Raw genomic sequence first — 27,158 nt, 5'->3', positions numbered from 1 at the left:
AGCTTCTTAGTTTTCTCTATGGACTTTGTTACTTGTCAGCCAGGTGTATAGTGTTATTTTATGGTATTGTACTACTGAGAGTCCCAACCCCTGGTGGTTTGTTTATCATTATGTATTATCTGATTGACATGCAGGACAATATTACCCCATTTACACAGACCTCTGGTCCCAGAAAATACCCGTAAAATTGCCAGACAAGCGTCTGTGTGAACAAAAACTCGTTCCGTTAATCTTCTGGGATCGTTGCCGGATAGAGGACCTAGTAAGATACGCGGGTAACCCTCTGTGTGAACAAGAATGCCGTAAAGGGCGTGTCACAACACAAGTTATGGTTCAGCTCCTTACAACGAGAGATAACATGCATATAAAAATTCACCACGAGAAATGTTGCAAACTAGATTGAAGCAGTTATCAGAAAATGATATATGAGACGCATAAACAATGACGCACGTGCCATAGTGAGGACGCGTGTGTCATGGCAACATGAAGTTGGTTCAACTCTTTAAAATGAGGGATTTACAACATTCACGACGAGAAATGGCAGCATACTAGACTGAAGCAGATATCAGGTAAGTTAGCTCGTTACTTACTGTGTTAAAACGGAGATCATTCAGCAGCATAAAAGAATATCGCGTCACGTGCTCATTTGAGCTATAATAAACGAAAATACCCGCATGTCATCCCAACGAGATATATTGTTTAGCTCCTCAAAATGCGGGTTTTAAATGCATATAAACAATCACGATGAGAAATGTCTGAAAACTGTATCAAAGCAGAAATCAGGGAGCTCGTCAAACATCCACTCTGAAGCTGAGATCATTCACCAGAATAGAACTGTGCGTTCACGCGCTCCTTTGTAGTCTTATAATAAACAAAAATGCACGCGAGTTGTTTCTGGAGAGAGAAATAATATATAATATGCAAACTTCAGACGCTGCGTGGAAGAGAGGGCGGGACTTTCAACATGTCAAGTGTCTTTCCGGGACCATCAGATGCCGTGTAATCTTGGCAGTGTGAACGAAAAAAACCTCTAACTATTCCGGAAAAATCCAGGATGCATTTTACGGGTATTTAACGGAATTTCTGTGTGAAAAGGGCTAACATGTGTCCTAATTAGTGAGGGAGTGTGTTATGAAACACTAATCTTCAGGTTAATATAGGTAAACAAAAAACGTATATATTTGATAGAATCTTGCATTTAAATTCTAAAATTAACAGTTTTCTTTAACGTTTCATATAAAGTTCAATCCTTCTCAATGTTATTCATGAGCAGATGTTCAATGATGAAGCACATTTAAATGGGACAGCTGGCATTAGGAAATTCGACTAATGAAACCGTCTGAATGAGTAATGGAGCATGTAACACTTCAGTGATCTGTCAGTGATGATATGTGTGATTCAGGACTGTTGAGTTTGCAGTGTTACTTCAGAATCTGAAATGATTCATGATTTTATTACAATTCATATTTGTGCTGAAATTCAGCTAAGATCATTAAACACGTGATTGTGTGTGTAAGAGATACTTGACTTTAGGTATGTCAATTTATGCACTTCTACATGTTCGATGATCGTTAAAATTAACAATCAATCAATCGAATAATCATTAACTTTATTGGGCAATAAGCCTTTACTGCACCGGCATTTAGCCAATGACAAGTTTGCGTAGATGTCAATAAAAAGCCAGCTTCCTCACATGAATTAAACGTTTATTTTTTTTGGCTAAATAACATGCTATTGGTATTGTAAAATGAGTTGGTGTAGTTGGTGTTTTGATAAAATCATCAATTTGAACTTATCTCGTAATTCAATATAATGACTAATAGACACATTGTATAACTTTGCCTCACATGCGAACTTGCAAGTAAGTCCATGCATCCATGTCAAAATAAAGGTTGTATTATCACCAAGTGTTATTTTACCTCGCTTTCCGAGTTGTTGATACACTGTTTGCTGTAATTATGTCCAAGAAGCATACGAAGGGCACTTTTCTCATCGTCAACTCCAGCTTGGACCTAGGGCTGTGTATCGCCAACAATTTCCCGATACGATACATATCCCGATACAATGGTCCCGATACGATGCGCATCATGATACAAGACCATTTTGAATTACATTTTTTGTCCAGAATTTAGTAACATTATTGTTATTATTATTATCTGTTTATTGTTCATTGAATAAGCAGTGTTGTAGCAGTTGTGTTTTTGCCATTTATTTATTAGCCTTCGGGGTAACATAGAAATGCTTAAAATCCCAGAGTTAGTACTTATGTTTTTTTTTTAAAGCAGTTTTACAAAGATAGTGCCTTACTCTAGGCATTATATTTGTCTCTCATTATTCTATATCTATGAATATATCTATAAACATGCAGTCAGAGTTAATACTATTTAGTAGAAATCAGATTATTAATGTGACAGTTATAGTTTGAAGTAGCTCTGTATCTCTTCCCTAGATGTACACTTTTCACATGAAAATCTTTGTCGTGTTTCTTCTCAAATGCGTTTGTACTGTTTTATAAGAGAGTGGCTAATAAAGCCGTTTGCAGTAGTATAGGCTAAGATATCTGCGCTTTCATACTGAACTCATTGATTTTAAATACGCGCGCACGCGAGAGAGAGAGAGACAGAAAGAGACAGAGAAAGTGAGAGTGAGAGAGAGAGAGAGTGAGAGAGAGAGAGAGAGAGAGAGAGAGAGAGAGAGAGAGAGAGAGAGAGAGAGAGAGAGAAAGAGTGCGAGTACGCTGCTTGCTATGCAGACACGTGCGCCAGCGAGACAGACACGCAAAGTGAAAGTATACCCGCTACCTTTAACTCTACGTACTCCACGGGACACATGCGTCCTTTCCATCTGGATCACGGATCAACAGCGATTTGTCACGTTACTTTCAAAAGTGCATCCGAATCGATACGGAAGGTGCTGTATCGATGCACGCATCGTCAGCCGTCCATGACGATGTATCGTCGTATCGATATTTTGAACACAGCACTACTTGGACCTGCTGCGCACTTTCAGCAAAGATACTTTAATTATGGCGATAGCAACCTCTGGTATTGTACCATTAACCATTAACCATTGTCAATGAGCATCGTTGTGCTCATGGCTAGTTTAACTTCTGTGCGCTCGCTTCATTTTTTCTCCTGCTGTATGTGTTTTGTGCAGGTGTCGCACACACATGCATGATCTTGCTTTTTCGACCATCGTTAAGTTTTATCAATTTAATTGTTATTGACAATTAATCAAAGATTGATTCATTGTTAATATTCCTACTTGACTTACAAGAATTTACGTGTCCATATAGCTCAACTGGTAGAGCATTGTTTGTCGTTGTTAGTATAAAGTAGGGCCCTATAATTTCCGCGATCACGGAATCGCGGACGCAATCGCGGAATTGGCTAATTAACACGGAATCTAGTATTAACGCGGAATTTTGCGGAATTTTACATATTTTGAATAAAATTATGTTTTTGTGTGGGAGACGAACGTATGTCTGGGGGAAATGCAGACCGGGGGAAGTAACTCTGGGCGACACGCCCCCTCCCGTCGTTTCAGACCTCCTCCAAAACACTGAAACCATGGCGAAGCGGCTCTCCACGACTCTGCTTTTGTCAGCGAAAAAATTAAGAAATTCGACGCTAAGCACTTAGTTCCGAGCAGGTCTCACATGACTTTTATGTGACCGGAGAACTGTTATTTTGGAAGTTTAGTCAACACTCTGTTCACGGTGAGCGCAAAGATACATGCACTCTCTCATCCATGTCTGTGATCATCACTGTACCTCTCACTTGCCCGCGCTCACGCATCTGTCCGAAGTGCGAACACAAATCCTCATGTATTTGTTCAGTTTTATGCATTTCAAGCGAGCTGAGGCAAACTAACTATCCCTCGCATTTAAAATATAATCATCTGCATCATGGCGCCGCTCTCTGTCTCTCTTTCGCTCGCACGTGCAAAGAGCTGCGTGCTCATGCTGTCCTAAGTCAGATCACTATCCTGTGTATGTTTGTAAAGTTATATGCATTTCAAGCGATTGTGTATAAAATATGGATCGCGTTGCGCTGGATTGATGTGTTTAAGGCACTTCTGAAGGCACCACTGCGTTGACACCTTGTTGTAGCCTCCTGCAACAACACTAAAAAACAATGCATTGAATTGAGTTGTGTGTATGTGCGTGTGTAAATGCATCTTTTATAGTCGTTAAGTAATCCTGTTATCCAGTTTTTCCCCCAAATCATTTAGATTTTAATCATTAACATTAAAGGCACACTCTTTTTATGACTAAAATAAAAGTAAAGGGTAAAAAATATAATTGCCAAAAATTAAAACGGATAAAACGGAATTTGCAAAAATTAAAACGGAGAAAACGGAATTTGGGAAAAAATAAAACGGAATTTGGGAAAAAATAAAACGGATTTTATATGGCCCTAATAAAGTGTATAGCTGAAATGCACTGTAAGTCACTTTGCATTAAAGTAACTCTAAATTCATAAAGCATGTGTACGTTATAAACAAACTGTCAGAAATGTGTGGATCTTTTAACTGAAAGGTGGTACCTTAGGTCAGGACTTATGGGATGTGTTAAATCGGTGCAGACACAGGCAGCTCACTAGTTTTTAGACAGAGCCAGTGAATTAAAATGACTGTGCTCTTTACAGGTGGACAAACTGGTCCTCTCAGGGCTTCATGTGGCTGATTTGTGTCTGTCTGCATCCATTAGGTTTACTTGGCAGAAGGAACACTGCTTTCAATTTATCATCAGTACTTTTTTAATCCACTAAATAGCCACTACATAATGATAGATGAGTGGATCACTTTATTTCCATTACTCAGCATGATTGAGTTTTACTTCTAAGAGAAACTCTGCCACAAATAGAAATGTTGGTCCATTTTCAAATTATACTCCACAAAGTCATGGATTAGAAGATGGTTCTTGTCCTAAGGATGTTTACACACAAGGGAATACTATGACGGAGTGTTTAAAGGATAAGACTACGTAAGATCCATTTTGAGAGAGACAGTTCTGTTAAAAATAAAGTGGGAAAACAGCGAATAGGATGTTTGATGGTACCACTTCTTAAAAGTTGAGGAAAAGTTGAAGGTTTCTCATCTTTTGGTTAACTTGAAGTAGTGTCACTTCAGCCAGTCCTTGTGTTATTTCTCTTCATGATGTAGTGAAGTTGAAGGAATTTCTGGTGCAGTGTAAATCTGTACTGGTTGCCCTTATACTGGTTCAACAGATGTAAACATACAAAAAATCTATTAATAAACATCCTTTGCGCTATTTATAGATTCTAAACGGGCAGAATGTCAAGAATGGGCAATTTTTTGTTGTTTTCAGATCTCCGTGAGGCGTGTGTGTTTGCCTTAAATGAAAATATTAAAAGTCGCAGTCTTCCAGAATTTAATTCTTTCCAGAGGTTATCATGTCCCTCCTTCTTTTCATTCTTTCTTTCTCTCTCACTCTCTGTCTCTCTATCTTTCTTTCTCTCTCTCTCTCTCTGGTCAGATAGGAGAAACACTGCCATATAAGGTGGTGTGATAGTGGCCTTATCCATTTTTACCCGGGAACAGCAGCTGCTTCTCTCGCCCCCTCAGTCAAAACAACCAGGAAACCTTTTCCCAGTGTTCTGCCCTCTGTGACACTTTTTCTATCTGCCTTCAACCCGTTAGGATACTGTACTTTTTCATGTAATCTTAGCCTTAGTCTCACATTTATCATTATCTAGTGAATATTTTAGGTATGCTTTCATCTAAGTTATCAATGTTAACCTTGTTAAGATGCCAGGAAAACCCACGTGAACTCTTCCACGCTTTTTTGCATGCATAATAAGGCTGCACGATATTGGTGGAAACTGACATTGTGACGTATATCGCGATAAGAGAAATACTGCCTTTCCCAGGGTAAAGGATTTCTTTCTGCCACTTCAAACTATTCTTGTATAGTGTAACGCTGACACAACTTTTTTTTTTAAATGCTTTGCATATTCATCGATGTGGCTAATACAGGTGCACACATTGCTATGATAATGATTTGAGCACATTGCTTAGCTCTCTTGTTTGCATAATAAAGAAAAATGGTGATCTGCAGTGTTTATACCTCACATCAGTATCGGTACTGCTCATTTTGAACCTCAACTGAGGTGTTACTACAGAAATTCACATTCATATCAGTGTTTCCCACAGGATTTTGAGAGACTTGTGGCGGTGATGACGTCACATGCTAATTAGCATATATGTGACTTCATCACGTGTTTGCGTTTGATCGAGTGTTGGCACCTGAAAAATGTTTCACTTCTACTCTTTGATCTGTCACGTTATATTGCATTTTAACACAACTGATTGCTATTTTTACATATTATCAGTTCTGTTGTCAGACTTAAAATGAGTAGACTATTGCCCTATTCGGATGGGATTAGTTTTACGGTTGTAGATGGCCTAATGTAATTTTACCACAGGACGTCTGTAATATTGATGGTCAATTCGGACGAGATTAGAAATCTCAGTAAAACATTCAGAAGTGGGAGGGGTAACTCAATTGCGCAGCAGGTCACCTCTCTTAACATGACACAGACGCGAAAAACTCGAAACACTGTGTTTAATTTCAGTTTGGGGAGAACGTCAGTTTCAGGAACAGTTCTGTGCCTCTGAAAAGTGAATTTGACTTTTTAAAGTTTGTGTCGTGTTATTTAGGAACTGACTTGCCACTGACTTGTTTTTTTTTCGTCTAGAACGCAAGTAAATGCTTAAGCGCTTTAAATTTGAAAGAAACCCGCAAAATAACAGGAAATAACGAAATGTACGCTGGTCTATAAATCGCCATACATTTACATTGAAGTCTTACTGCTGTTGCTCTTCTCATCAATGTCTTGTTATGAGCCCTTTTTTTATTTAAATGTGAGTTTTATTGTCGCGTATAGCGCAGACAATTGGGTGCAAATTCAGAAATATGAGAGAATACACAGTAAGGGGCCAGTCACACCAAAAGGGTTTATGGCAGTTGCAGGCGCCTTTTTTGAATGATATTCTATGGGCAGGGCGCGTTTGCGCACTGTTTATGCGCGCCGAGCGCCTTGCGTTTTTTTGCCGCCTGCCGCGCACGCATTTTTGAAGGAGCGCTGAGAGCGGAGAAGCGCCCGACGTCATTCGCGTCTTTCCATTGTCCAATCGAATGTTGGGATAGGCGGGCCTTAGGTTGTGGTGAGGGAAGTTTACAGTTGCTTTGAAGAACCGGACTCCACTCGCTCACTCTCTCCTGCGTGTTTGTGCACGTCTCACCCTCAAACAAGGTCAGAGCAAGCACCCTCTTTTTAAAGTTTCTGCTAATATGACAGTTAACAGCAAAAGAGCACTCACGCTTCAATATTTGATTGACAAGACAGCTGACTCTGTGGTTGCTTAGCAATATGAAAAGCCGCGTCGCACTGCTCTTTTTTTTTTAAAAAGGCAGTGCGTCGCGCCTTGCGTTTGCAAGCGTTTAAAGCGCTTTTGGTGTGACTGGCCCCTAACTGTTACACAAAGTTACTACAAAACACGTGTGCAGACATACCGCATCATAGAGAGGGAGAGAACAGGTGTGTGTGTGGGAAACACTAATGCTAACCTTTCGTCAAGTCTTCTGTCTTCTCTGTCAGTAAAATCTGTGACTGTTGACGTTTACGCGAAAAAGAAAGTATACGGAGAAACGGACATTGAAAACACCGCCACTTTTTCACTGTTATGTGAGAGAGTGAGAGAGAGAGAGAGGCGCGCGCTGCATGCCACATTAGAGGAAGCACATTTCGGCACTTTTCTATCCTTAATTTGTGAATGGCCTGTAAATTATGCAAATTATTGCTACCCTGACGGTATGTAAAGTAATTATTTGTATGAGAAATCATTTGTACTGCATATGTGTCCGTGCTTGGGTATGGTTTGGAAGCTGCACAAAGATGCGCAAGATGCCTGTCTTCATCTCGCTCGCGTCCAGACAGACCTTCGCTGATTGCCTCTCTCTTACACCATGACCATAAACATTTTTTTTTCACAAAAAGATAAAGGTGACTCAAAAGCAAAACTTTTTGAAATGTGTCCTGCTTTAGAAATGGTCACTGTGGTAGATGAAAAAGAGACGATCCGCCCTCTTTGAATATTAATCCTCGGGACTGGTCACATACTCTTTGATTATGTAAGCCTAGCTCTGTTGTTCATGTGTTGCTACTGTTTGCATGTTCAAATGAAATAAAATATTTGTATTGTTTTTACCGATTCACAGATCATGCGCATTCTCGTCAGTAAAGCCGAGAAAAGCATTTACTACACAAACCCATAGTTCACTGACAAGTTGACGTAGGACGTATCGCCTATTATTCTGTACGTTTTCCTATTCATCACGCAGCTATTTATCTCAAGTAAGGTAAGGAGCATTACATATATTGATTTGAAATATTTTATTTGCCCATTTTTAACGATTACAGACATTCTGTGAAACACGTTTACTTTCAGTTTGTAGATAACACAAGACGTCCAAATGTCACGCACACATTGGTTTATTCATTTGTACTCTGTATATATAATGGCAGATATGTTATTAAAATACACACATTTATATTTAATTTTTTGTATTTTTAAACTGTTTTGTCATAATGATCAAAAAGATTTTCATCCGGCCAATCAGAATCTAGCATTTTAGTGAACCGTGTAATAAAAAATAATAAATCGCTTGGGATGCTCTGATCGATCTTCCGCAGATCGGTATCGACCGATAACGGCATTAAATGACTCGGTACTCGCTTAATTTGCAGATCTCATGAACCGATCTTTCTGTTTACTTTTGTCATCATCAAGCTCCTGAATGGGGCTGTAATTAGAGAGCATTTTTAAGCAGTGCAAGCATTTTTATTACTTGTTGCTCATGTGCGACGTGCAGATTTGGATTTCTCTCTTTGCCTTTACAGATATATCTGTATTTTCTATGAGGATGCGCACCGGTCGGTCCTTACAGCGTGACGCGTCTTCACATTCCCATCAAACAGTGTATACAACACATCTTTCGCGGGCAATTGCATCCTCATGCCAAAAGTTTATTATTTGCATATCCTATCATCGGAAAATGCTCAAATATCAGGGAAAATATCGGAAAACAGATAAATCGGTTGATCTCTAGTCCTTTGTCGATCCCGCTACCATATCTCCACCCAACACGCATGTCTGTGCTCCACTATACTGTCTAAATAAAGGCCAAAAAACATAACTTTAAGTAGAGTAATGTGAGTTTACATAAAACAACACATCTTTTTTGTCTTTATTTACTGTAAATTTACTATGATATTTACAAAAGATATACTTGGATGTATGGAGTTGCCTGATCTCAGATGTACGATTAGTTGACGGATCCCTATAATCTCAAAATGCAAATATTGATTGATTTAATATGCATGTGAAACTAATCACAGACAAACTAATAAATGAAGATGTTTCTAACAGTAATAGTGCATCTGGTGTTTAACCGAAGCTGGATAATCATTTGCCACTGTTCGTGTTGGTGGAGGTTGTTTTTGTGTGGGAGAGAGTGACTCAGTCTGTGTCTATGTGATGTAATGTTGAAGCATAGAGAAGCTATATTAACTCCCACTCCCTGTTCACTGCTTCCAGTTGCCTTTACATTATGCATTTCCATATTTCATAACAATCATTTTTTTCCTATTCGTGCACCTTTCTGAACTCTTATTTCACCAATAACACAATAAAATAATAAGCAATGATGTTATTACAATCTGCCACAGGTATTTTTTAAATGTATGTAGTTGTAGTTTATTTATTTCAGCAAGCCTTGAACTGTTAAGATGTTAAAACTGAATGGAGCCAGACCTGAATGTGTTTATATTGATAGGTTTAATGTGCACAGGACAATAATTTGTCTCTTGCCTTCGGACAAGTCAAGTTCACCCAGCACTCTAGTAGTGTTTGGATCAGTTTTGTAAGTTTTAATTTAAAGTGTTAAAATTCTGTTTCCTGTTTATTGTGCGGGTGATTCTCACGAAACCATTGAAACACCACGGCACTAATGATTTTAGCTTTAAAATGTGTAATATAGTAACATTAAAAAGCATCAGAATTAACACAATACTGTGTTCTACCTTGCACAATGTGTGATTTCAACATAAGAATTTATAATTGGAAATTTGATCTCATTTTCTGCTGAAATTCTCATTACCGCAATGTGTCCGGCTGTGTTTGAACATGCGTTATGTTGTAATTTAATCAAATTAACACAAAAATATTAAGAAAAAAAATAAATGGATGTTTTTGCTAGACTACTTTAGATGACATAAAAAATATTTACTGAATATTCATGTATAATAACAATGAAGAAAAATTAGGAAAATGATGTGTCCATGCCTGATGTTCTCATCCTCCGCAACACTTTTTGAGAACAGTTTAAGCACACATACAGAATTTTAATAAAGTTTGATTTTGAGTGACCAAGCACATGGACCAGTTACTTCAAGATGGCTACCAGGTAAGATCATTTTTTTACAGTTAGTTTGAAATATTGTCTTGTCAGAATGCTTACACGACATTTTGATTATCATTACCGCAACAGATGCTTATTAAATGTTAATTTAATTAATAGAAGCATAATACTTTGATTTTAAATGCATGTGCAGAATCTCCAAATTATGTTCTTTCAGGTTTGTCATGTCATTTTGAAAATATGTCAGTGTTGATGTTTTCTGACTGTTGCGGTAATGAGGTTTTTTAGGACTAATTTTTTAAATTATGTTACAAAAAGTGTTAAATGATAAGTAAAAGTTTTTAAATTAATGTTCCCATTTACTCCAGACTCTGTTTTTCAATGTCTGGTGGGAAAAAAAGTAAATTTAAGCAATTTTTACATTTTCATGCTTGACATTTTTAAAACCAAGTTTTCGTGAGAATCACCCGTGCGCAGAGAACGCCATTCGTAGGTTGTGGCTCTGGTGTTTAGAAAACATTGCTCTGTTTGTTTGAACAGTCTTTCATAGCAACATTAAACTCAACCAGTGGCTTGAATTTGGCACAGGACTGCATATTTCTTTAATTCTAAACAATGGCAGACGGCTTTATTCATAACTTCGTGGTTTGTGCCTGTCACTGGAATAAAGTGGGATTTATTCATTTTAGATGACTAATTAGTGTTAAATTGATAAGGATTCATTTGCTGCCTATTTGTATGGATGTGCTTTGTGGGTTACATGTATGAGTTAAATATCGCTGGACATAGAAGTTAGGTTGTTAGTGCAGCTCACATTATATTTTATTGATGTACTTTTGTGTGTTGATGTGGATGTTTCCTTTTATGTCTCTGTATTTTTTAACAGAGAGAGGAAATGATGTCAACGCGCTAAACTTGATGAAACGACCGCTTGTGGTGGCATGTGTCATTTCCTGTGTGTGTGTGTTTGTGTGTGATTTGATGTAGCTAGAACGTTTTAATATCATTATAGACTGTTTCAGCGGCAACAACATAAACAAACAGCTTTTGTGGTTCAAACTTCCGCATAGAATCAATAACAACAGAAACAGAGTCCTTTTAGAGCAGGTTATTTCTCATAACAAGATAAATAAAAAAAACTGTATAATTACATTTGTTCAAATTATAGCTAAAGCGTATCAACTATTTCACTTCATTCTTGCCTGGCTGCCAAGTGCCAAATCTCTTTTCGCACAGCAGTGATCCATGCTTGCCATCACCCCTTGTCCTTAGGAAAGCAGTTTAGTTACTACCCAGACCGATAAACAAGCACATCCCCTGGTCCTAATGAATGAATTAATTCCACTGATTAATAAGTCCACGCATTGAGAAAAGAGAGGTATGCGTTAATTTTAGAGCCCGACCGATATATCGGCAGGCCGATATTATCGGCCGATATTAGGCATTTTTTAAACTATTCATATCGGCAATCATAATGGCCGATAAACGAATATTAAAAAAAATAAATAAAGGAACACGGACGAAACAGCCTTCAACCATGTCATGAGTGTTGCCATTGTATAGTTTGTCCACCAGAGGGCACTTTACAACTACCCTGTAGTCAACACTCGTGTGTAACGCGTCACACATCCTGCAACCTGCTGATTTCAGCCAGACCAGGGCAAAGACGACAGCGGTTTAGTTGATGGTGAGTTGGTCACGAGACATACATTGCTTGAATAACAATTAAAAGAACATCCCAATCAGTTCTCTTAACTCAAATAAGCATGACAAAATTTGTGACTATCATGTCCAGTTTTGCTGCTGTTAAATAAGCTGAGAGTGAAGCGGAATTACCTAGTAATGTTACGTTGACTGACTGTCCTTTTAACTTTTGACAATGCGACTGAAGTATTTCTTTAATAGCGTGACAGTTAAAGCAATGATACGTATCATCTCTCCTTAGCCTGTTATATTGAAAATGTATGTTTTACATTTTGCAGTGTGACGTTATTCTTTGCTAAATTATGTCTCGTCATAGACCTGCTAATGCCAGTATCAGTGGAAGACCGCTAACGTTAACGAGCTTGGAAACCACAACGAACTTATTCTGCCTAAATAAAGTAATGATTACTGTATTTATAACTAGCATATCTCTGGTTACAGTCCCTGCATTGTAAAATGAAAGTTAGACTTGCGGGGAGTGAACATTTAGACATAGAGAAAAAGTATCAAACGTAGCTTGTGCATAAAAGTTCGCTTTTCTTTTATACGTGTGTGAAATTCACTGACGCCAAGTGTGCGTTGCAGACTGTCATTCAGCCGCAGCATTAACGAGTCACATAATGGATTTAGATCGCTAAATAGTAGGTTTTAGAAGGCAGGCAGCAACTGATGATTGAAAATGGTTTGATGTAGCTTGATGGAAAGATTTAAAAAGTGCAGGTAAAGGGATAAGCAAGCTGACATTGTAGTATACCGGAATATCAGACAAGTTTTTTTGTCCTAAAAATAGGTACAAAAAATAGGGTGTCGTCTTATATTCGCGCTATAGAAAAATTCACGGGGGAAAGCACAACGGAATTCATCTGAAATAGTGTCTGAAAAGCAACCCGTTAAGAAAAAAACAGCTCTCCCTTCTAATATGCATTTAAAATTAGAGCAGCAACATAAAATCTGTGTTTAACTGAATTAAAACGCTGCACGTTCACAGTTAACTAAAACTTGCAGAGAGAGAGAGAGAGAGAGAGAGAGAGAGAGAGAGAGAGAGAGAGAGAGAGAGAGAGAGAGAGGTGAATGCGTGAGATGCAGAGACAGAGAGAGAGATAATAAAAAATTAAAATAAAATTATTTTTTGGTGAAAACCCAAAAATACATTTGGAAAATGGGGGGTCGTCTTATATTCGGGGAGGCAATATAGGGACTAATTATTACACACGCACACAAACATTTAGGAATGACCTTTATCTTGTTTAATATAAATGATGATGATTAGAGGTCGACCGATTTATCGGCCGGCCGATTAATTGGCCGATTTTTGGCATATTTTTAAAAATCGGCTTTGGCCGATTTTGCTGCAAAATTAGGCAGATTAATAGGCAGGCGCATCTGCGGGCACCTAAGCGCTGTTGTAGAACTCGTGACGCTGCTGCCTCTTGCTGCAAGCAGATCGCTCCCGTCTCGTGTGTGTGCAGCCATGCCTTGTTCACAAACAGCTTTACTAAATGATGGCGGATCGCGCGAATTAAGCAGCCAGTACAACAGCGCGACGGGCTTATGTCTTGCGGTGCACTGTCCGTGCAAAGATTAGGCTCATTTCATGTGATTAATGAGTAATGATGAGTTTTGTTTGCGTGACAGAGAGAGAAGAGCCGCGCGTGCACGCTTTCTGTCTCCCTGCTTTTATTACTCAAAACAAAACTGACTCGATGGCGAAGGTCGGAAGACCAAATCATATCCACAAAGGAAATGTTTTTCGTGTTGTTACAGTAACACTTTGTTTACAGTTTTGCGCTGCTCAGCCTGGATTACAACACAGCGCGTCCGATTCGCGAACTGACTCCTTTGAACGGATTCGTTTGAATGAACGGTTGAAACAACAGATCTGTCCCAACACTAAACTCACAAGACGTCACTGTCAGCACAATCAGTCACTTATAGCGTCTCAGAAATGAGAATGTAAATGTGTTTAGAAAGATTTGCCCTAAATAACAATCTCAACTAAAAACCATAGACATGTCATTTACTATGTTAACTTTATGATGAATAAATATTTTATCAGGTCTACCAAATAAGGATTTTATCCTACAAAGCAATAAAAGCCATGGTAAAAAACTGATCAAAGATTATGACAGCATAGTGTCAGGTAATATCTGTGTCTGATAAATGCATGGTGCAGAGGAGGTTGTAAAACTCTTCAGAAAGACCAGTCATGTATTTTTAAATACTTTGACTTAAATTGTGACATTTTTGCATTTAAAATATCTGCTAATAATGATGAGAACATTTTGATTATTATGTACATATAGAAAATCGGCCAAACATATCGGCCATCGGCTGCCCTGATTTCTAAAAAATCGGCATCGGCATCGGCCAGAGAAAAAGCATATCGGTCGACCTCTAGTTAATTTGTCTAAGTTGAGGGAAGAGCATAGTAAGATATTGAATAATTATGTTTCAAGTGCTAAAATTGGGTTCCCTGTGCTTTTATCAACCTAGAAAATGTGAAAAAGATCAACCCGGTAACTTAGGTTTGGTAAACCATTCTCTGCAAGCATGTGGAAAAAATAGGTCATTAAAATTTGGCTCCCCTTGTGATGTCAGAAGGTAATACCGTCTCTTAATCTGCAATATCCAACCACGACACTACCATTTTAGTGCAGAGATCAGCTCATTTGCATATGAAAGGACACACCCAAAAATAGCACAATTTGGCTCACACCTACGAAGTGACAATTTTAACATGCTATGATAACTTATGTGAAGTTCCAGCTCAAAATCCCACATAGATTTGTGCTCTGGGGAGACTTATTTGATATCTTAAAAATGACCAACGTTAAAATCCAGAAGTGTAGTAGGCCTAACTATTCCGAGCTATGCACAGTTTGAAAACAAAGTTTTATTCCTAATAACTATATTTATTATTTGTATTTCTTACACAAATATTTATTATTGTCAGCCAACCATTACAGAGTTTGAACATTAACACGGCACTGTGCTTACAAGTAAATAAAAACTTAAATAAGATTAATGATTCAATTAAAATGTGCCCAAAAGTTAAATAAAAACTGTACTGTACTTAAATGTTAAAAATCTGCACTTATATATAAAAATATAAAATATATTTTCAGATTAATCACACCCTACTTGTTAATTTGCAAAATTAACAATATACTGATATTTTTGTTAAACATTTTTTGTTAAACATTATTTACTGTATGCCACAAAGTAAACCATCAGACTGAACAAATAACTCTTTATATTTGGGGGCCGATAACCTATATATATAAATTAATATGAATATTTATCGGCCTATATATATATATATATATATATATATATATATATATATATATATATATATATATATATGCCGATAAATATTCATATTAATTTCACAATGAAAAACTCCCAGACCGCGGACATATTGTATTTGCGCTAGACTAGCATACTCTTCTTAAGCCCGCAACATGTATCATCTTCGTGCCATGTCACAGAAAGCACCAATCAAAACTCCACATGGCCAGCAATGAGCAAGTGAAGTGGTTCAACAAACCAAAATAATCCATCATTTATCGGCTTTCATTTATTGGCCTAATTTTGCTATCAGACCGATAACCGATAATATTAAAAATAAGCAGTTATCGGCCGATAGCGATATGTTGGTCGATATATTGTGCATCCCTATAAAATTGTGCATTTAGATACATCAATGTGGTGCATTTTGAAAGTGAACTAGTTACTAGATTTATGAGGAATTTTATCTTCTTGTAAACAATGTTGTGCTCTGTTAGGAAACTCTTTGGTTGCATATATGAATGGTAATTAATATGACACAGAAAAATGATAGAATAATTAGTGGGAGCATTTAATACAGATTTATTATTGATTACTAAACTCCACAGCAATCTTTTCTTCCTGAATTTGAAGTGGATACTGTAACGTGCATAGTTGTTTTGGCAAAAGCATCTGTCACATTCAGAGCCCTGCGCTTTACACACGCAGGCAAACCAGATCCACACGCGTGCTTGTGTGTTCGTCTTGATGCGCAGCACATACTGTTGATGGTGAAGTTCTGTGACAGCAGAGGAACCGGAGTTGTTTCTCAATGTCAAGGAAGGATCCTCGAAAGCCAGAATTTCGAGGATGCTATATCATCGACGTCCATCAAAGGACTGTTCCAATGTCAAGGATCCTCGGAATTTCAGCCAAGGACTGAGTCCTTCGTTCGAGAAATATCCCATATACAGGTGCATATGCGTATCCTTCGCGCTCTTCACACGCTGAAATCACCCACAATCCTATGCGCGCAGCACTGAAAGCACACCTTTCAGTCACGCAATGATGTGCACTTGCTAGCCTGTTCCATTTAACGTGTTCTCCGAATGCTTAAGAGGAGCCTCGTCTAGCCTCTGAAGGAAGTGACTTGTAAGGACTAGTCCTGCCAAGGAAGTATCCTGGACATTGAGAAATGGCCCTACTCTGTATTCTTTCCAAAGACTCTCGCGGACCATCGTTACAAGGTCTTCATTGCACTAAAAACGTTGTGCGTGCGGATCAAGCCCAGCCGCAGTGCTGGTGGTCTGATTGACTGATTTTAACACATTAATGATTAAAGAATTAATCACATGCGTTAACGCTGTCACCCCTAGTTTTAACATTAAATGAAATTTTAAACATAGGTTTGAGCTCCTTCCAAATGTTTAATGTCATGATTATTACAATCGATTTGCATTGGTTTATTTTTAGCTGGTTACTTTATCAATATTTTTAGTTAATAACGAGAGAAAGCAAACTAAATGCAACTGTCGTCTACGTAAACATATCCAACAAATCAAAATCTGATTTCAGTTCTTTTTATCATCACTGCAATACATCTTTTGTTGAAGTGTTAAACAGAACATATAAAGTACAAGACTACACATATAATATACATTTATGTAATTAGAATTTTAACAGTGAGAGTATTTCACAGAAGTATTTACTTTAATTCTTAATATAATTTATATATTTTTATTTATACATTTATTTTATTTAGCACATTTTCATGGTTTAGTACTGTTGTGTTATTACTTTTTTAATACATTTCAGCACATCGGTTGATTAATCTGCAACTAGGGACTAACTTAGTTATCTGTATCTGTAAAATCTAATATCGGTCAACCTCTAATTTCCAGTAGGGTTTTTTCAGCAAGCGTTGTCATGTATGTCAGTCATAACATGGTATTGCTTCAAAACACTTTAAAGGGGTAGCAGTGTGGTAACAACCAGACCTTATGTCACCCTCTATGTGCAGAAAGAAATCCCCAGGCCTGGTGGTCTCGTCCATGCCTTCTTAATTGTTTTAAATGCATTTCCGTTCATTATACAGAGCACACCCTCTGAATAGCCTGTCATCCAGATACCCAAAAAAGGGTGTACTACTAGGCGTAACAGACCTTAATAAAAATATAATAAATGACCTATTAGATCAGGTCTTATCTGCAGACAGATGTTCTTCTGCATACTTTTTGTAAAGCTTATTTGATGATCTGTCATACCACGGATTTGGAATTTCTGTCTGGTCATTTAACTTCCTTTCCTACATTCTACTCAAGCCTTAAATAGAGACTTATCACTTTTTACATTTTTGTGATTTTTTTTAAATGGATAAACGTGTACTTAAATTAATTTATTTTCTAAGGATTGTGTCGAATGTTTGACCCAAAGTGTTTGTCTTGTGTTTTTTTAGGACTCCATGAATGCTTTGATCTTGGACCTGGACTTTCCGGCCTTACGTAAAAATAAGAACATAGAGACCTTCTTAAACAGATGTGAGTATCTGTTTAAATCTTAAGTGACCACTGATTTTCTATCTGATTTTGGCCTGTGTTGTTTTCCATATAAGAGGAAATGATATCATCATGTTTTAAAGTTAGGCTGCTTCCTGTTAAAAACAACACTGATTTTTTTTTACTTGAATAGTTGATATTCCTTTACCTTGGATCTGTTACAACACAACATCTTGTCAGCATTATAAAGTGAATACTTGCCTAACAATAGAGTAAAAACTGCATTTTTGTCTGTTGTTTTTAATTCACTTTCCATGCAGATCAGGGCTTGTGATTTTCTTGTTACATGTGTCACTTGTTGTTCATTGATAATGTAATGGTAAAATAATATGTTTTATATGTCTGCCTTTATATGACTGTGTTTTCCACTCATGTGCTGATAAACATTTGGCTAATTATGGCTTTTTTCCTCAATTCTGCTTGTTGTCATGGAGACCATAGGGCCGTGTGGACGTTATAATGTGTGGTTTGGCAAGGAGAGTGTGATTCAACAGTCCTCTCTTCCAGACTGTGAACTCTCTCTGAACTTGCCTCTGATACAGATGTCATGTTAAAGTGTGCTCATTGATTCTTTTAATAAATAACTATACGCCATTTGTTTTGATATTAAAGGAATGGTTTGATAAAAATGAAAGACCCCATGATTTACTCGCTCTCAAGCTATCCAAAATACATATGTCCATTAGGGCTGGGCGATAGAGCTTGAATGTTTATCATCGATATAACATGTTATGTCATTCGATGGTGATATTTATCAATACATTTTATTAAAGGAATAGTTCATCCAAAATGAAAATGATGTCATTAATGACTCACCCTCATGTCGTTCCAAACTCGTAAGACCTCCATTCATCTTCGGAACACAGTTTAAGATGTTTTATATTTAGTTGGAGAGCTTTCTGACCCTCCATTAAAAATCTATGTACGGTATACTGTCCATGTCCAGAAAGGTAATAAAAACATTATCATTGTAGTTCATGTGACATCAGTGGGTCAGTTAGAATGTGTTGAAGCATCAAAAATACATTTTGGTCTAAAAATAATAAAAATTACTACTTTATTCAGCATTGTCTTCTCTTCTGGTTCTGTTGTGATTGTGAATCGTGTGCACCAGACTAAAGTCACGGATAGCTTGAGTGTGAGTAAATCATAGAGTAAATTTCATTTTCTGCTTAGCTATATCTTTAAAGGAAAACACCACAGTTTTTCAATATTTTATTATGTTCTTACTTCAACTTAGACAAATTAATACATGCCTATCTTTATTCAATGCGTGCACTTAATCTTTGTACAGCGTGTCATTAATGTGTTAGCATTTAGCCTAGCCCCATTCATTCCATAGGATCCAAACGGGGGTGAATTTAGAAGCTTCCAAACACTTCCATGTTTTCCCTATTTAAAGACTGTTACATGAGTAGTTACACGAGTGGTGGCACAAAATAAAATGTGACTATTTTTTTAAGCGGATAAAAAATTAGAACTATATTGTATGGCGGGAAAGCACTTAGTTTGCAGAACTTCGAACTCGGGCACTTAAAAAATGGCCACGTTTTATTGTGTGCCACCATACTTATTTGTGTAACTACTCATGTAAAAGTCTTTAATTAGGGAAAACATGAAAGTGTTTAATGGCTTCTAAATTCATCCCCGTTTGGATCCTAAGGAATAAATAGTGCTAGGCTACATGCTAACACATTCACGACACGCTGTACAAAGATTGAGTGCATGCATTGAAGAAGGGGTATGTATTGGTTCATCTAGGTTGAGGTAAGAACATAGTAAAATGGTGGTGTTTTCCTTTAAGTTACTCTGAAGTCCTGTATGAAGAAACCTGGAGCGTCACTAAAGATTTTAAGACGGATTGTGGCATATCATTAACATGACAAACATAAATGGAGGACTTTTGCTGTTATGTGTGTGTACAGATGAGAAGGTTATGTGTCGTATTCGGGAACTCCAGATGAAGTCGGAGGATTTCGAAAGAGTGAAGGTGATCGGTAGAGGAGCATTTGGAGAAGTTCAGCTGGTGAGTAAACTATGTGCAAGGTCTTATCAGTATTTATGCTTAAGTAACCAATGAACAACTCTGTCCTCCTATGACATGTTAGCAAACCTTAATAAGCAAAATGATTCACAGAAATAATATGTCTTGTTTCTTGTTTGGATAAAATAATGTGGGCCATTGCCCTGACTAACAACCCATCACAAACCCTTTTCACACAAAGCACAGACCTCAGAAAATTGCCATAGAATTGCTAGAGTGCCTTCTGTGTGAATACAAACCTGTCCCGGGATAGGGACCTAGTAATAATGATGGGATCTGTCCCGGAACGCCTCCCATGTGAACAAAGGCTGGAACAACGCTTTAAAGGGGACATTCCATGAAAATCAGACTTTTTCCATGTTTAAGTGCTATAATCGGGTCCCCAGTGCTTCTACCAACCCAGAAAACATGAAAAATAGCAACCCTGTAACTTTGTTTTGGTAGGGCTCTCTGCAAGCATTTGAATAAATAGGTCATGCGGATTTTGCTCCCCCCATCACGTAGGTAGGGGATCTTATTATAAAGATACCGCCCCTTCAACTGCGCTATCCAACCATGACGCTACCTCGAGTGCGAGCGACTGAGAGAAACTATGACTGACAGCATGACGCGTTTGTATTCCCTCAAACACAAACAGGAGCCTACAATCTTATAACTTGTAGTTTTAATAATCTTTCTACGTTGAATTAACGTTCTAAAGGATTAACCTTACCTTAGTGCAACAAAGAGAGCGAGTGAGCGAACGAACGAGAGAGAGAGAGAGCAACGCGAAGGTTCGCTTTCAAGTATGTTGTTTAATATGTTTCTCTGAAGTTTATATGAATGAACACGAGGATTAATGCACTGCACGAGACAGAGTGAGAGAACAACGCGTAGTCACTATCATATCATAAAGATGTTGCTTAATGTTTCTCTGAAGTTACAAATAAATACGAGGAGTTACAAGAGAGTGAGAGACTGACAGAAACGCGAATGTGTTCAATCACAATAAACTTAAACATGTAATTTGATCTGTTTCTCTATAGTTTAAGCATTAAACGTGTTGTTTTATTACAGATCATTTAAATGTGCTTGTGTGGTTTGGTCAAAAGTAAACTTCTGAGTGTTTGTGGTAACACAGTGAAAATCATTGTGCCTGTTTAAAACACTGGCAGCATGAAACCTAAAAGTCTTTATTTTTATTCCACAAAGTTCCCCATCTGCTGATAAACATGTATTTAGAATGCATAAAACAGATGATTGACTTGTTAAAGTTGTTCAAATATATAATGCTTAACATCGTTTACATAACTTCTTTCGTGAGAATATCTCCCTGATGCTCTGTCATGTCGAGGGCTTGAGACTCCGCCCACCTGAGCAGCTCGTTTGGATTTAAAGGGATACACACAAAAACGATGCATTTTTGCTCAGACCCATAAAGTGCCTATTTTAACATGCCACAATAAATTACCTATAGGGTATTTTGAGCTAAAACTTCACATATGTACTCTGGGGACATCAAAGATTTATTTAATATCTTAAAAACGTCTTCTGTAATGTCCCCTTTAACTCTTTGACTGGGGTTTTTTAAATGGTTGCATTCATAACTTGTGAAATTAAATAGGTTAAAGGTATAGCATAAGATTTTCTTTTTCCGGGTGGATCATCAAGACTATTGGTCATCACAGTTGTCAATCATTCTGATGATATGTTGACATAAGGCCATCGTACGTGCTAGTCCCTAGGTACGCTTTTTACGCATTTGCACTTTCAGGTGTATATGTGTGGTGAACTACGGTTTCAACCATTCATTGAAGCTCGCGTTCTCGCCGTATTTTTTCAAAATGTGTGAGGGTCGCAAGAGCAAAAGTGTTTACAAATTGTATGACAAGAAGTGAAAGGCTTCTGAAGAAAGAAACAAAACCAGAGTGTTTTTGGGAGAATATTTCACACATGTGAGTTGCCTTAGTCACAAAGTTTCTACTAGACAGGTAGAGTTTGGCATGTTATTTGGAGAAATCCATTTAAAATCACTGATAGTAAAAGTTGATGTAAGCTATGATTAGCGATGCTAGCCCTGGCACAAGTCACGAACCGCACAGACACGATAAACATCTCAATGTATGAGCCATGCCGACAGCAACTTATAAACAGAGCGTGCACGAGAAAAGGCTCGTGCATGCTCTCTTGTGCACACGTTAAAGCGACACCATGTAATTTTCAACCTTCATAATACATTTTCAAGACCATTGTGATAGTACATCGACTTTAAATAGGTTGAATGACATGTCTACCATAGCCTGGCGGGGTCTGTATCGTTTTTACTCGTATTTTAAAACTTAGGGTTTCTGGTAGTAACCAGAGCACAAAAAAACTACAAAATTCGACTGCTTTACGGCATACGTCACTTCCTCCACACAATGTTTTTTTAACATGAATTGTGCTGGAGGCTACTTAAAGAGTGTAGAGAGCAACTTCTATAATGTGACTCTGTGGCACTGTGTTAGTGTCACATACCTATGACACGGGCGACCCGGGTTCGATTCACCTTTAAGGCAATTTTTTATATAAACTCACGATCTTGATTCATACATAAATGCTTTCTTCTTTATAAATGACGGCGATTATCTTGCATATAGTTCCCTGTATTCAGATGCTGCATTCACGTGTTCACATATTTACCTTTCTTTTACTGCCTATATTTACATCCAGGATGCTATAGCAGTCAAACTTGCTTAAACTCACACAGCGTAAAACTAAACCCTATTCATTCACCAATTAGATCCGAGCGTTTCTCTCTTCTCTCTTCCTCATTTGCTGCGTTCCGCTGTCACTCGTGTGACGTATTACAAAGCAGCAGACCTAAACACATCGGTTTACTTGGATTTGGAGCGACAATTTTCAAATAAAATAGAGGAAATACAAGCGCCATTGCAGAAAATCCTGGTGGCGAGGGAGAGAGAGACGATGCAACAAAATTTGTTTCAAAAAAGGCAAGGAAATACTTCTGGTCGTTTCTCAATTGGAAGGCTGCAGCCTCCGGAGGTCAAATATGCAGGCTGCATACGTCATCAAGCCTGGTTTATTAAGGTAAACTGAGCATTACATACACAAGTCATAAGCATACTGCAACAATTTACGATTAACTAAGTACAATAGTCAACTTTATAATTGTTAATATTGTGAAATAAGAGAGTCTTGATGACGTATGCAGCTTAGAAATACGACATCTGGAGGCTGTAACCTTCAGATTGAGAAATGGCTTCTGCCACGACGAGTTCCTCATCAGAAAGTTGTAACATGACTGCTTTTCTCCCTGATGTCTCAAAATGTTGATCGTTTAGCGTTTTAAAGGTTTAGTGTTTAGTTTAGTTTTAAGGTTGGCCAGTTCTTTTCCTTTGCGACAGTGCTGCGGCGCTTGTGGCCTCTAGGGGTGCTAGGCGTGAAAAATACATGTCTAGCGCCCCCTAGTGGCCAAAAAGTTCCGCAGTGTGCCTTTAATAGGTGTTCCCTCTCAGGAGCAGGTAAAGTGTTGCGCATGTGCATTTTTTTTAAAAAGTGGAGGGGCGGTTCTTTTCAAAAATTCGGGAAAATCTTCTGCTATACCTTTAATCGGTGTTAAACCTTACACCGAATGTGTTTCCTTTTTAAACAGGCTCAATTCTGTTCCGATTTGTTTATTAGTAATGGATGTAGAAAGGCTTGGTTATTTATGAATCAAAACCAGATGGGACATTTAGCAGTCATTTAGACTTTTGAATAATGTAATTAAACTCGTCATCAAAGCTCGTGTGAAATGGCACCTACCAGTCACACATTCTGTCATTGGTACAAACGTTACTAAAGACAACCGAGTTCTGCTACAGCATCTCTAAAACATCTTTGACTCTTGTCATATTTATTAAATCTGTATCCAGTTGATTTTAAAATGACAAAATATGTATTTTGAGTCAAATTTTTACATTTAAAAAATACATAATACATACATATATTTGTATGGATTATTTTGATCTTTTGCAATGCTTATGTAATAAGTAAATGTAGTACTGTACTGTACATCTCTGTATGGATGTGTGAGATGAGATCTATGCAGATGTAACACACATTTTGCGGGACAGGTATTCTGTGTGGTGCATGCCATGCGGGATTCTCTGTGTAGTTTTATATCGGGTGTGTGTTTGTGACCGTCAGAGGAGGGATGCGCCCGAACAAGCCTGTCCACGCAAACAACATGATCACACAGTATTCTCCTCCGTCAGTCTTCAGACGGGCTGTGTGGGTGCGTTACGCCTGAAACACAACAACAGAGGGCGTTTTTAAATGTGACTTCTTTGTTTAAAAGGCAAATAGATTCTCAATAGGTGTTTAGAGGCAGTAAGGAACAAGGCTTGTCAGAAGTTGTGTGATGTGGTTTGATCTTATGGTCAGCCATACCAATAACTCACGGCCAACAGTACAGCAACCTTAAGTCAGTGTGAATATTTAAGTTGCATGAAATAAGCGTTTTGTTTGTGTGCATATGTGTGTAGGTTAGGCATAAAGCCTCTCAGAAGGTCTATGCAATGAAGGTGCTCAGTAAGTTTGAAATGATCAAACGTTCAGACTCCGCCTTCTTCTGGGAGGAGCGTGACATCATGGCATTTGCAGACAGTCCGTGGGTTGTGCAGGTGAGATATGCAGAGAGCATTCAATCTCAATAAACTGATAAACACGTACGCACCATCCCAACCATCTGTTCTGGCCTCACACTTTCTTTTTCTCTCTCATGCTGGCCCTCAGCTGTGCTGTGCGTTCCAGGATGACCGCTCGCTCTATATGGTTATGGAGTACATGCCAGGAGGAGATCTTGTCAATCTCACCAGCACGTATGACGTTCCCGAGAAGTGGGCAAAGTTCTACACGGCCGAGGTCGTGTTGGCTTTGGACGCCATTCACTCCATGGGCTTCATTCATCGAGACGTCAAACCAGACAACATGCTGCTGGACCGCAACGGGCACCTCAAACTCGCAGACTTCGGGACATGCATGAAAATGGATGAGGTGAGGGTTCGAGCGAGCGTGTCAGGTGGTATGAGTGCTGGGACTGTAGAGCCCTGCCCGGGTGTAATTGCATGGTAAATACCTTGAATGCATGCCGGTTCTTGTCCGAACTCGACTTTCTGTCCTCTCATTCTTGAATGTCCGAGCGAGGAAGTCTTCAGGTTGGTTCAGGGGTCGTAGAGTCAGACTGAGGTCAAGAAGCTGTCTTCTTTAAAAAATGCTCGGTTGGAAGAAGAAAGCCATATGGGTTTGAAGGAAATAATTTGAGGGTTAATAAATAATGACATAAGTTTTTGTGCATTTTCTTAAAAGAAAAATCCAGATATTTTACTCACCACCATGTCATCCAAAATGTTGATGTCTTTCTTTGTTCAGTCGAGAAGAAATTATGTTTTTTGCGGAAAACATTCCAGGATTTTTCTCATTTTAATGGACTTTAATAGACACCAACAATTAACACTTAACTCGACACGTAACAGTTTTTTTCAATGGAGTTTCAAAGGACTATAAACAATCCCAAACGAGGAATAAGGGTCTTATCTAGCAAAACGATTGTCATTTTTGACAAGAAAAATAACAAATATACACTTTTAAAGCACAGTTTCTCGTCTAGATCCGGTCCAGCGCGACCTAACGTAAATGCGTAGTGACGTAGGGAGGTCACGTGTTACATATATAAAACGCACATTTGCGGACCATTGTAAACAATAAACTGACACAAAGACATTAATTAGTATCAGTTGACATACAACAACGTAGGAACGGTCCTCTTTCAACCACTTGGCGGGCGGAGTTTCGCGTTCGTCCTCTGTGACCTCTTGACTTCATGACGTATTGCGTGGGGTCACGCTGGCGCATCACGACCGGATCTAGACGAGAAGTTGTGCTTTAAAAGTGTATATTTGTTATTTTTCTTGTCAAAAATGACAATCGTTTTGCTAGATAAGACCCTTATGCCTCGTTTGGGTCGGGATTGTTTATAGTCCTTTGAAACTCCATTGAAAAAAACAGTTACGTGTTGAGTTAAGTGTTAATTGTTGGTGTCTATTAAAGTCCATTAAAATGAGAAGAATCCTGCAATGTTTTCCTCAAAAAACATAATTTCTTCTCGACTGAACAAAGAAAAACATCAACATTTTGGATGACATGGTGGTGAGTAAATTATCTGGATTTTTTTTTTTAAGAAAATGGAATATTCCTTCAACCTTAGATTTGCAGCCAGTTGCAATACACATTTTTAATGTTAAAATATTAACATTAGGGACTAAAGAGTGGCGGCTTTATTCATGTGTTTAATGTATTGAAGACAGCATCTATATAGTGCTTTTTCTGCATGTGGTATTTATATAACATTGCATATATAAGCTACATGTATAACATTTCACTATAAAGGACATTTTTTTGACATGCATTATAGGTTGATAGTGTCAAAGAGGAGTTTTTGCCCCAATGTTAAATACTAAGCTCTTCTTTCAGTGCCACACACAGACATGCTTGTTGTATGAGGATATGGTGCCATCTTCAGTACAGATGCAGAACTACATACTGAGAAGATTTTTGAATTGGTTACTGATACATGTCTCGGTACTAGACATTGCGATGCATCCTCAATATTTGATCAAATGTTTACAGACAGGGATGGTTCACTGTGATACTGCAGTTGGTACCCCGGATTACATCTCACCAGAGGTACTCAAGTCTCAAGGAGGGGACGGTTGCTACGGACGGGAGTGTGACTGGTGGTCAGTCGGAGTATTTATCTACGAGATGCTGGTCGGTGAGTCAGGAATGTGAGTGTGTGTGATCGTCTAAAGCGTGGGTTTGCAATATTTATTTTGATAAGATAAACGGCTCTGTGCTCTTTGTGTGTGAAGGTGATACACCATTTTACGCCGATTCTCTGGTGGGGACCTACAGTAAGATTATGGATCATAAGAACTCGCTTAACTTCCCCGATGATGTTGAGATTTCTCAAGAAGCCAAAAACATCATCTGCGCCTTCCTAACAGACAGGTAAGTTCCTACGTAGATGCACACATGTACAAATGCACTTATTTACTTTTTTAAATTCTGGATTTTCAAAGTTTACACCGGTTTGACAAAGTATGTTTGTGTGTCA

General features: G+C 38.1%; 1 protein-coding gene across 1 annotated transcript in view; it reads left to right on the top strand.

The window, feature by feature from the left end:
• Positions 1-27,158, top strand: part of rock2a (rho-associated, coiled-coil containing protein kinase 2a) — a 58,598-nt gene that overhangs the window by 12,916 nt on the left and 18,524 nt on the right. Inside the window, exons 2-7 of the mRNA XM_055169469.2 lie at positions 17,877-17,958; positions 19,902-20,002; positions 24,529-24,666; positions 24,779-25,039; positions 26,672-26,816; positions 26,914-27,052. Coding sequence (XP_055025444.2) covers positions 17,877-17,958; positions 19,902-20,002; positions 24,529-24,666; positions 24,779-25,039; positions 26,672-26,816; positions 26,914-27,052 — 866 coding nt within the window. The remainder of the gene's footprint in view (positions 1-17,876; positions 17,959-19,901; positions 20,003-24,528; positions 24,667-24,778; positions 25,040-26,671; positions 26,817-26,913; positions 27,053-27,158) is intronic.

The sequence above is a fragment of the Misgurnus anguillicaudatus genome, chromosome 11 (genome assembly GCF_027580225.2).
Source record: "Misgurnus anguillicaudatus chromosome 11, ASM2758022v2, whole genome shotgun sequence".
In the NCBI taxonomy this organism is placed as follows: domain Eukaryota; kingdom Metazoa; phylum Chordata; class Actinopteri; order Cypriniformes; family Cobitidae; genus Misgurnus; species Misgurnus anguillicaudatus.
Note: the sequence above shows the minus strand (reverse complement) of the source record. Positions and strands in the feature narration are given on the sequence as shown.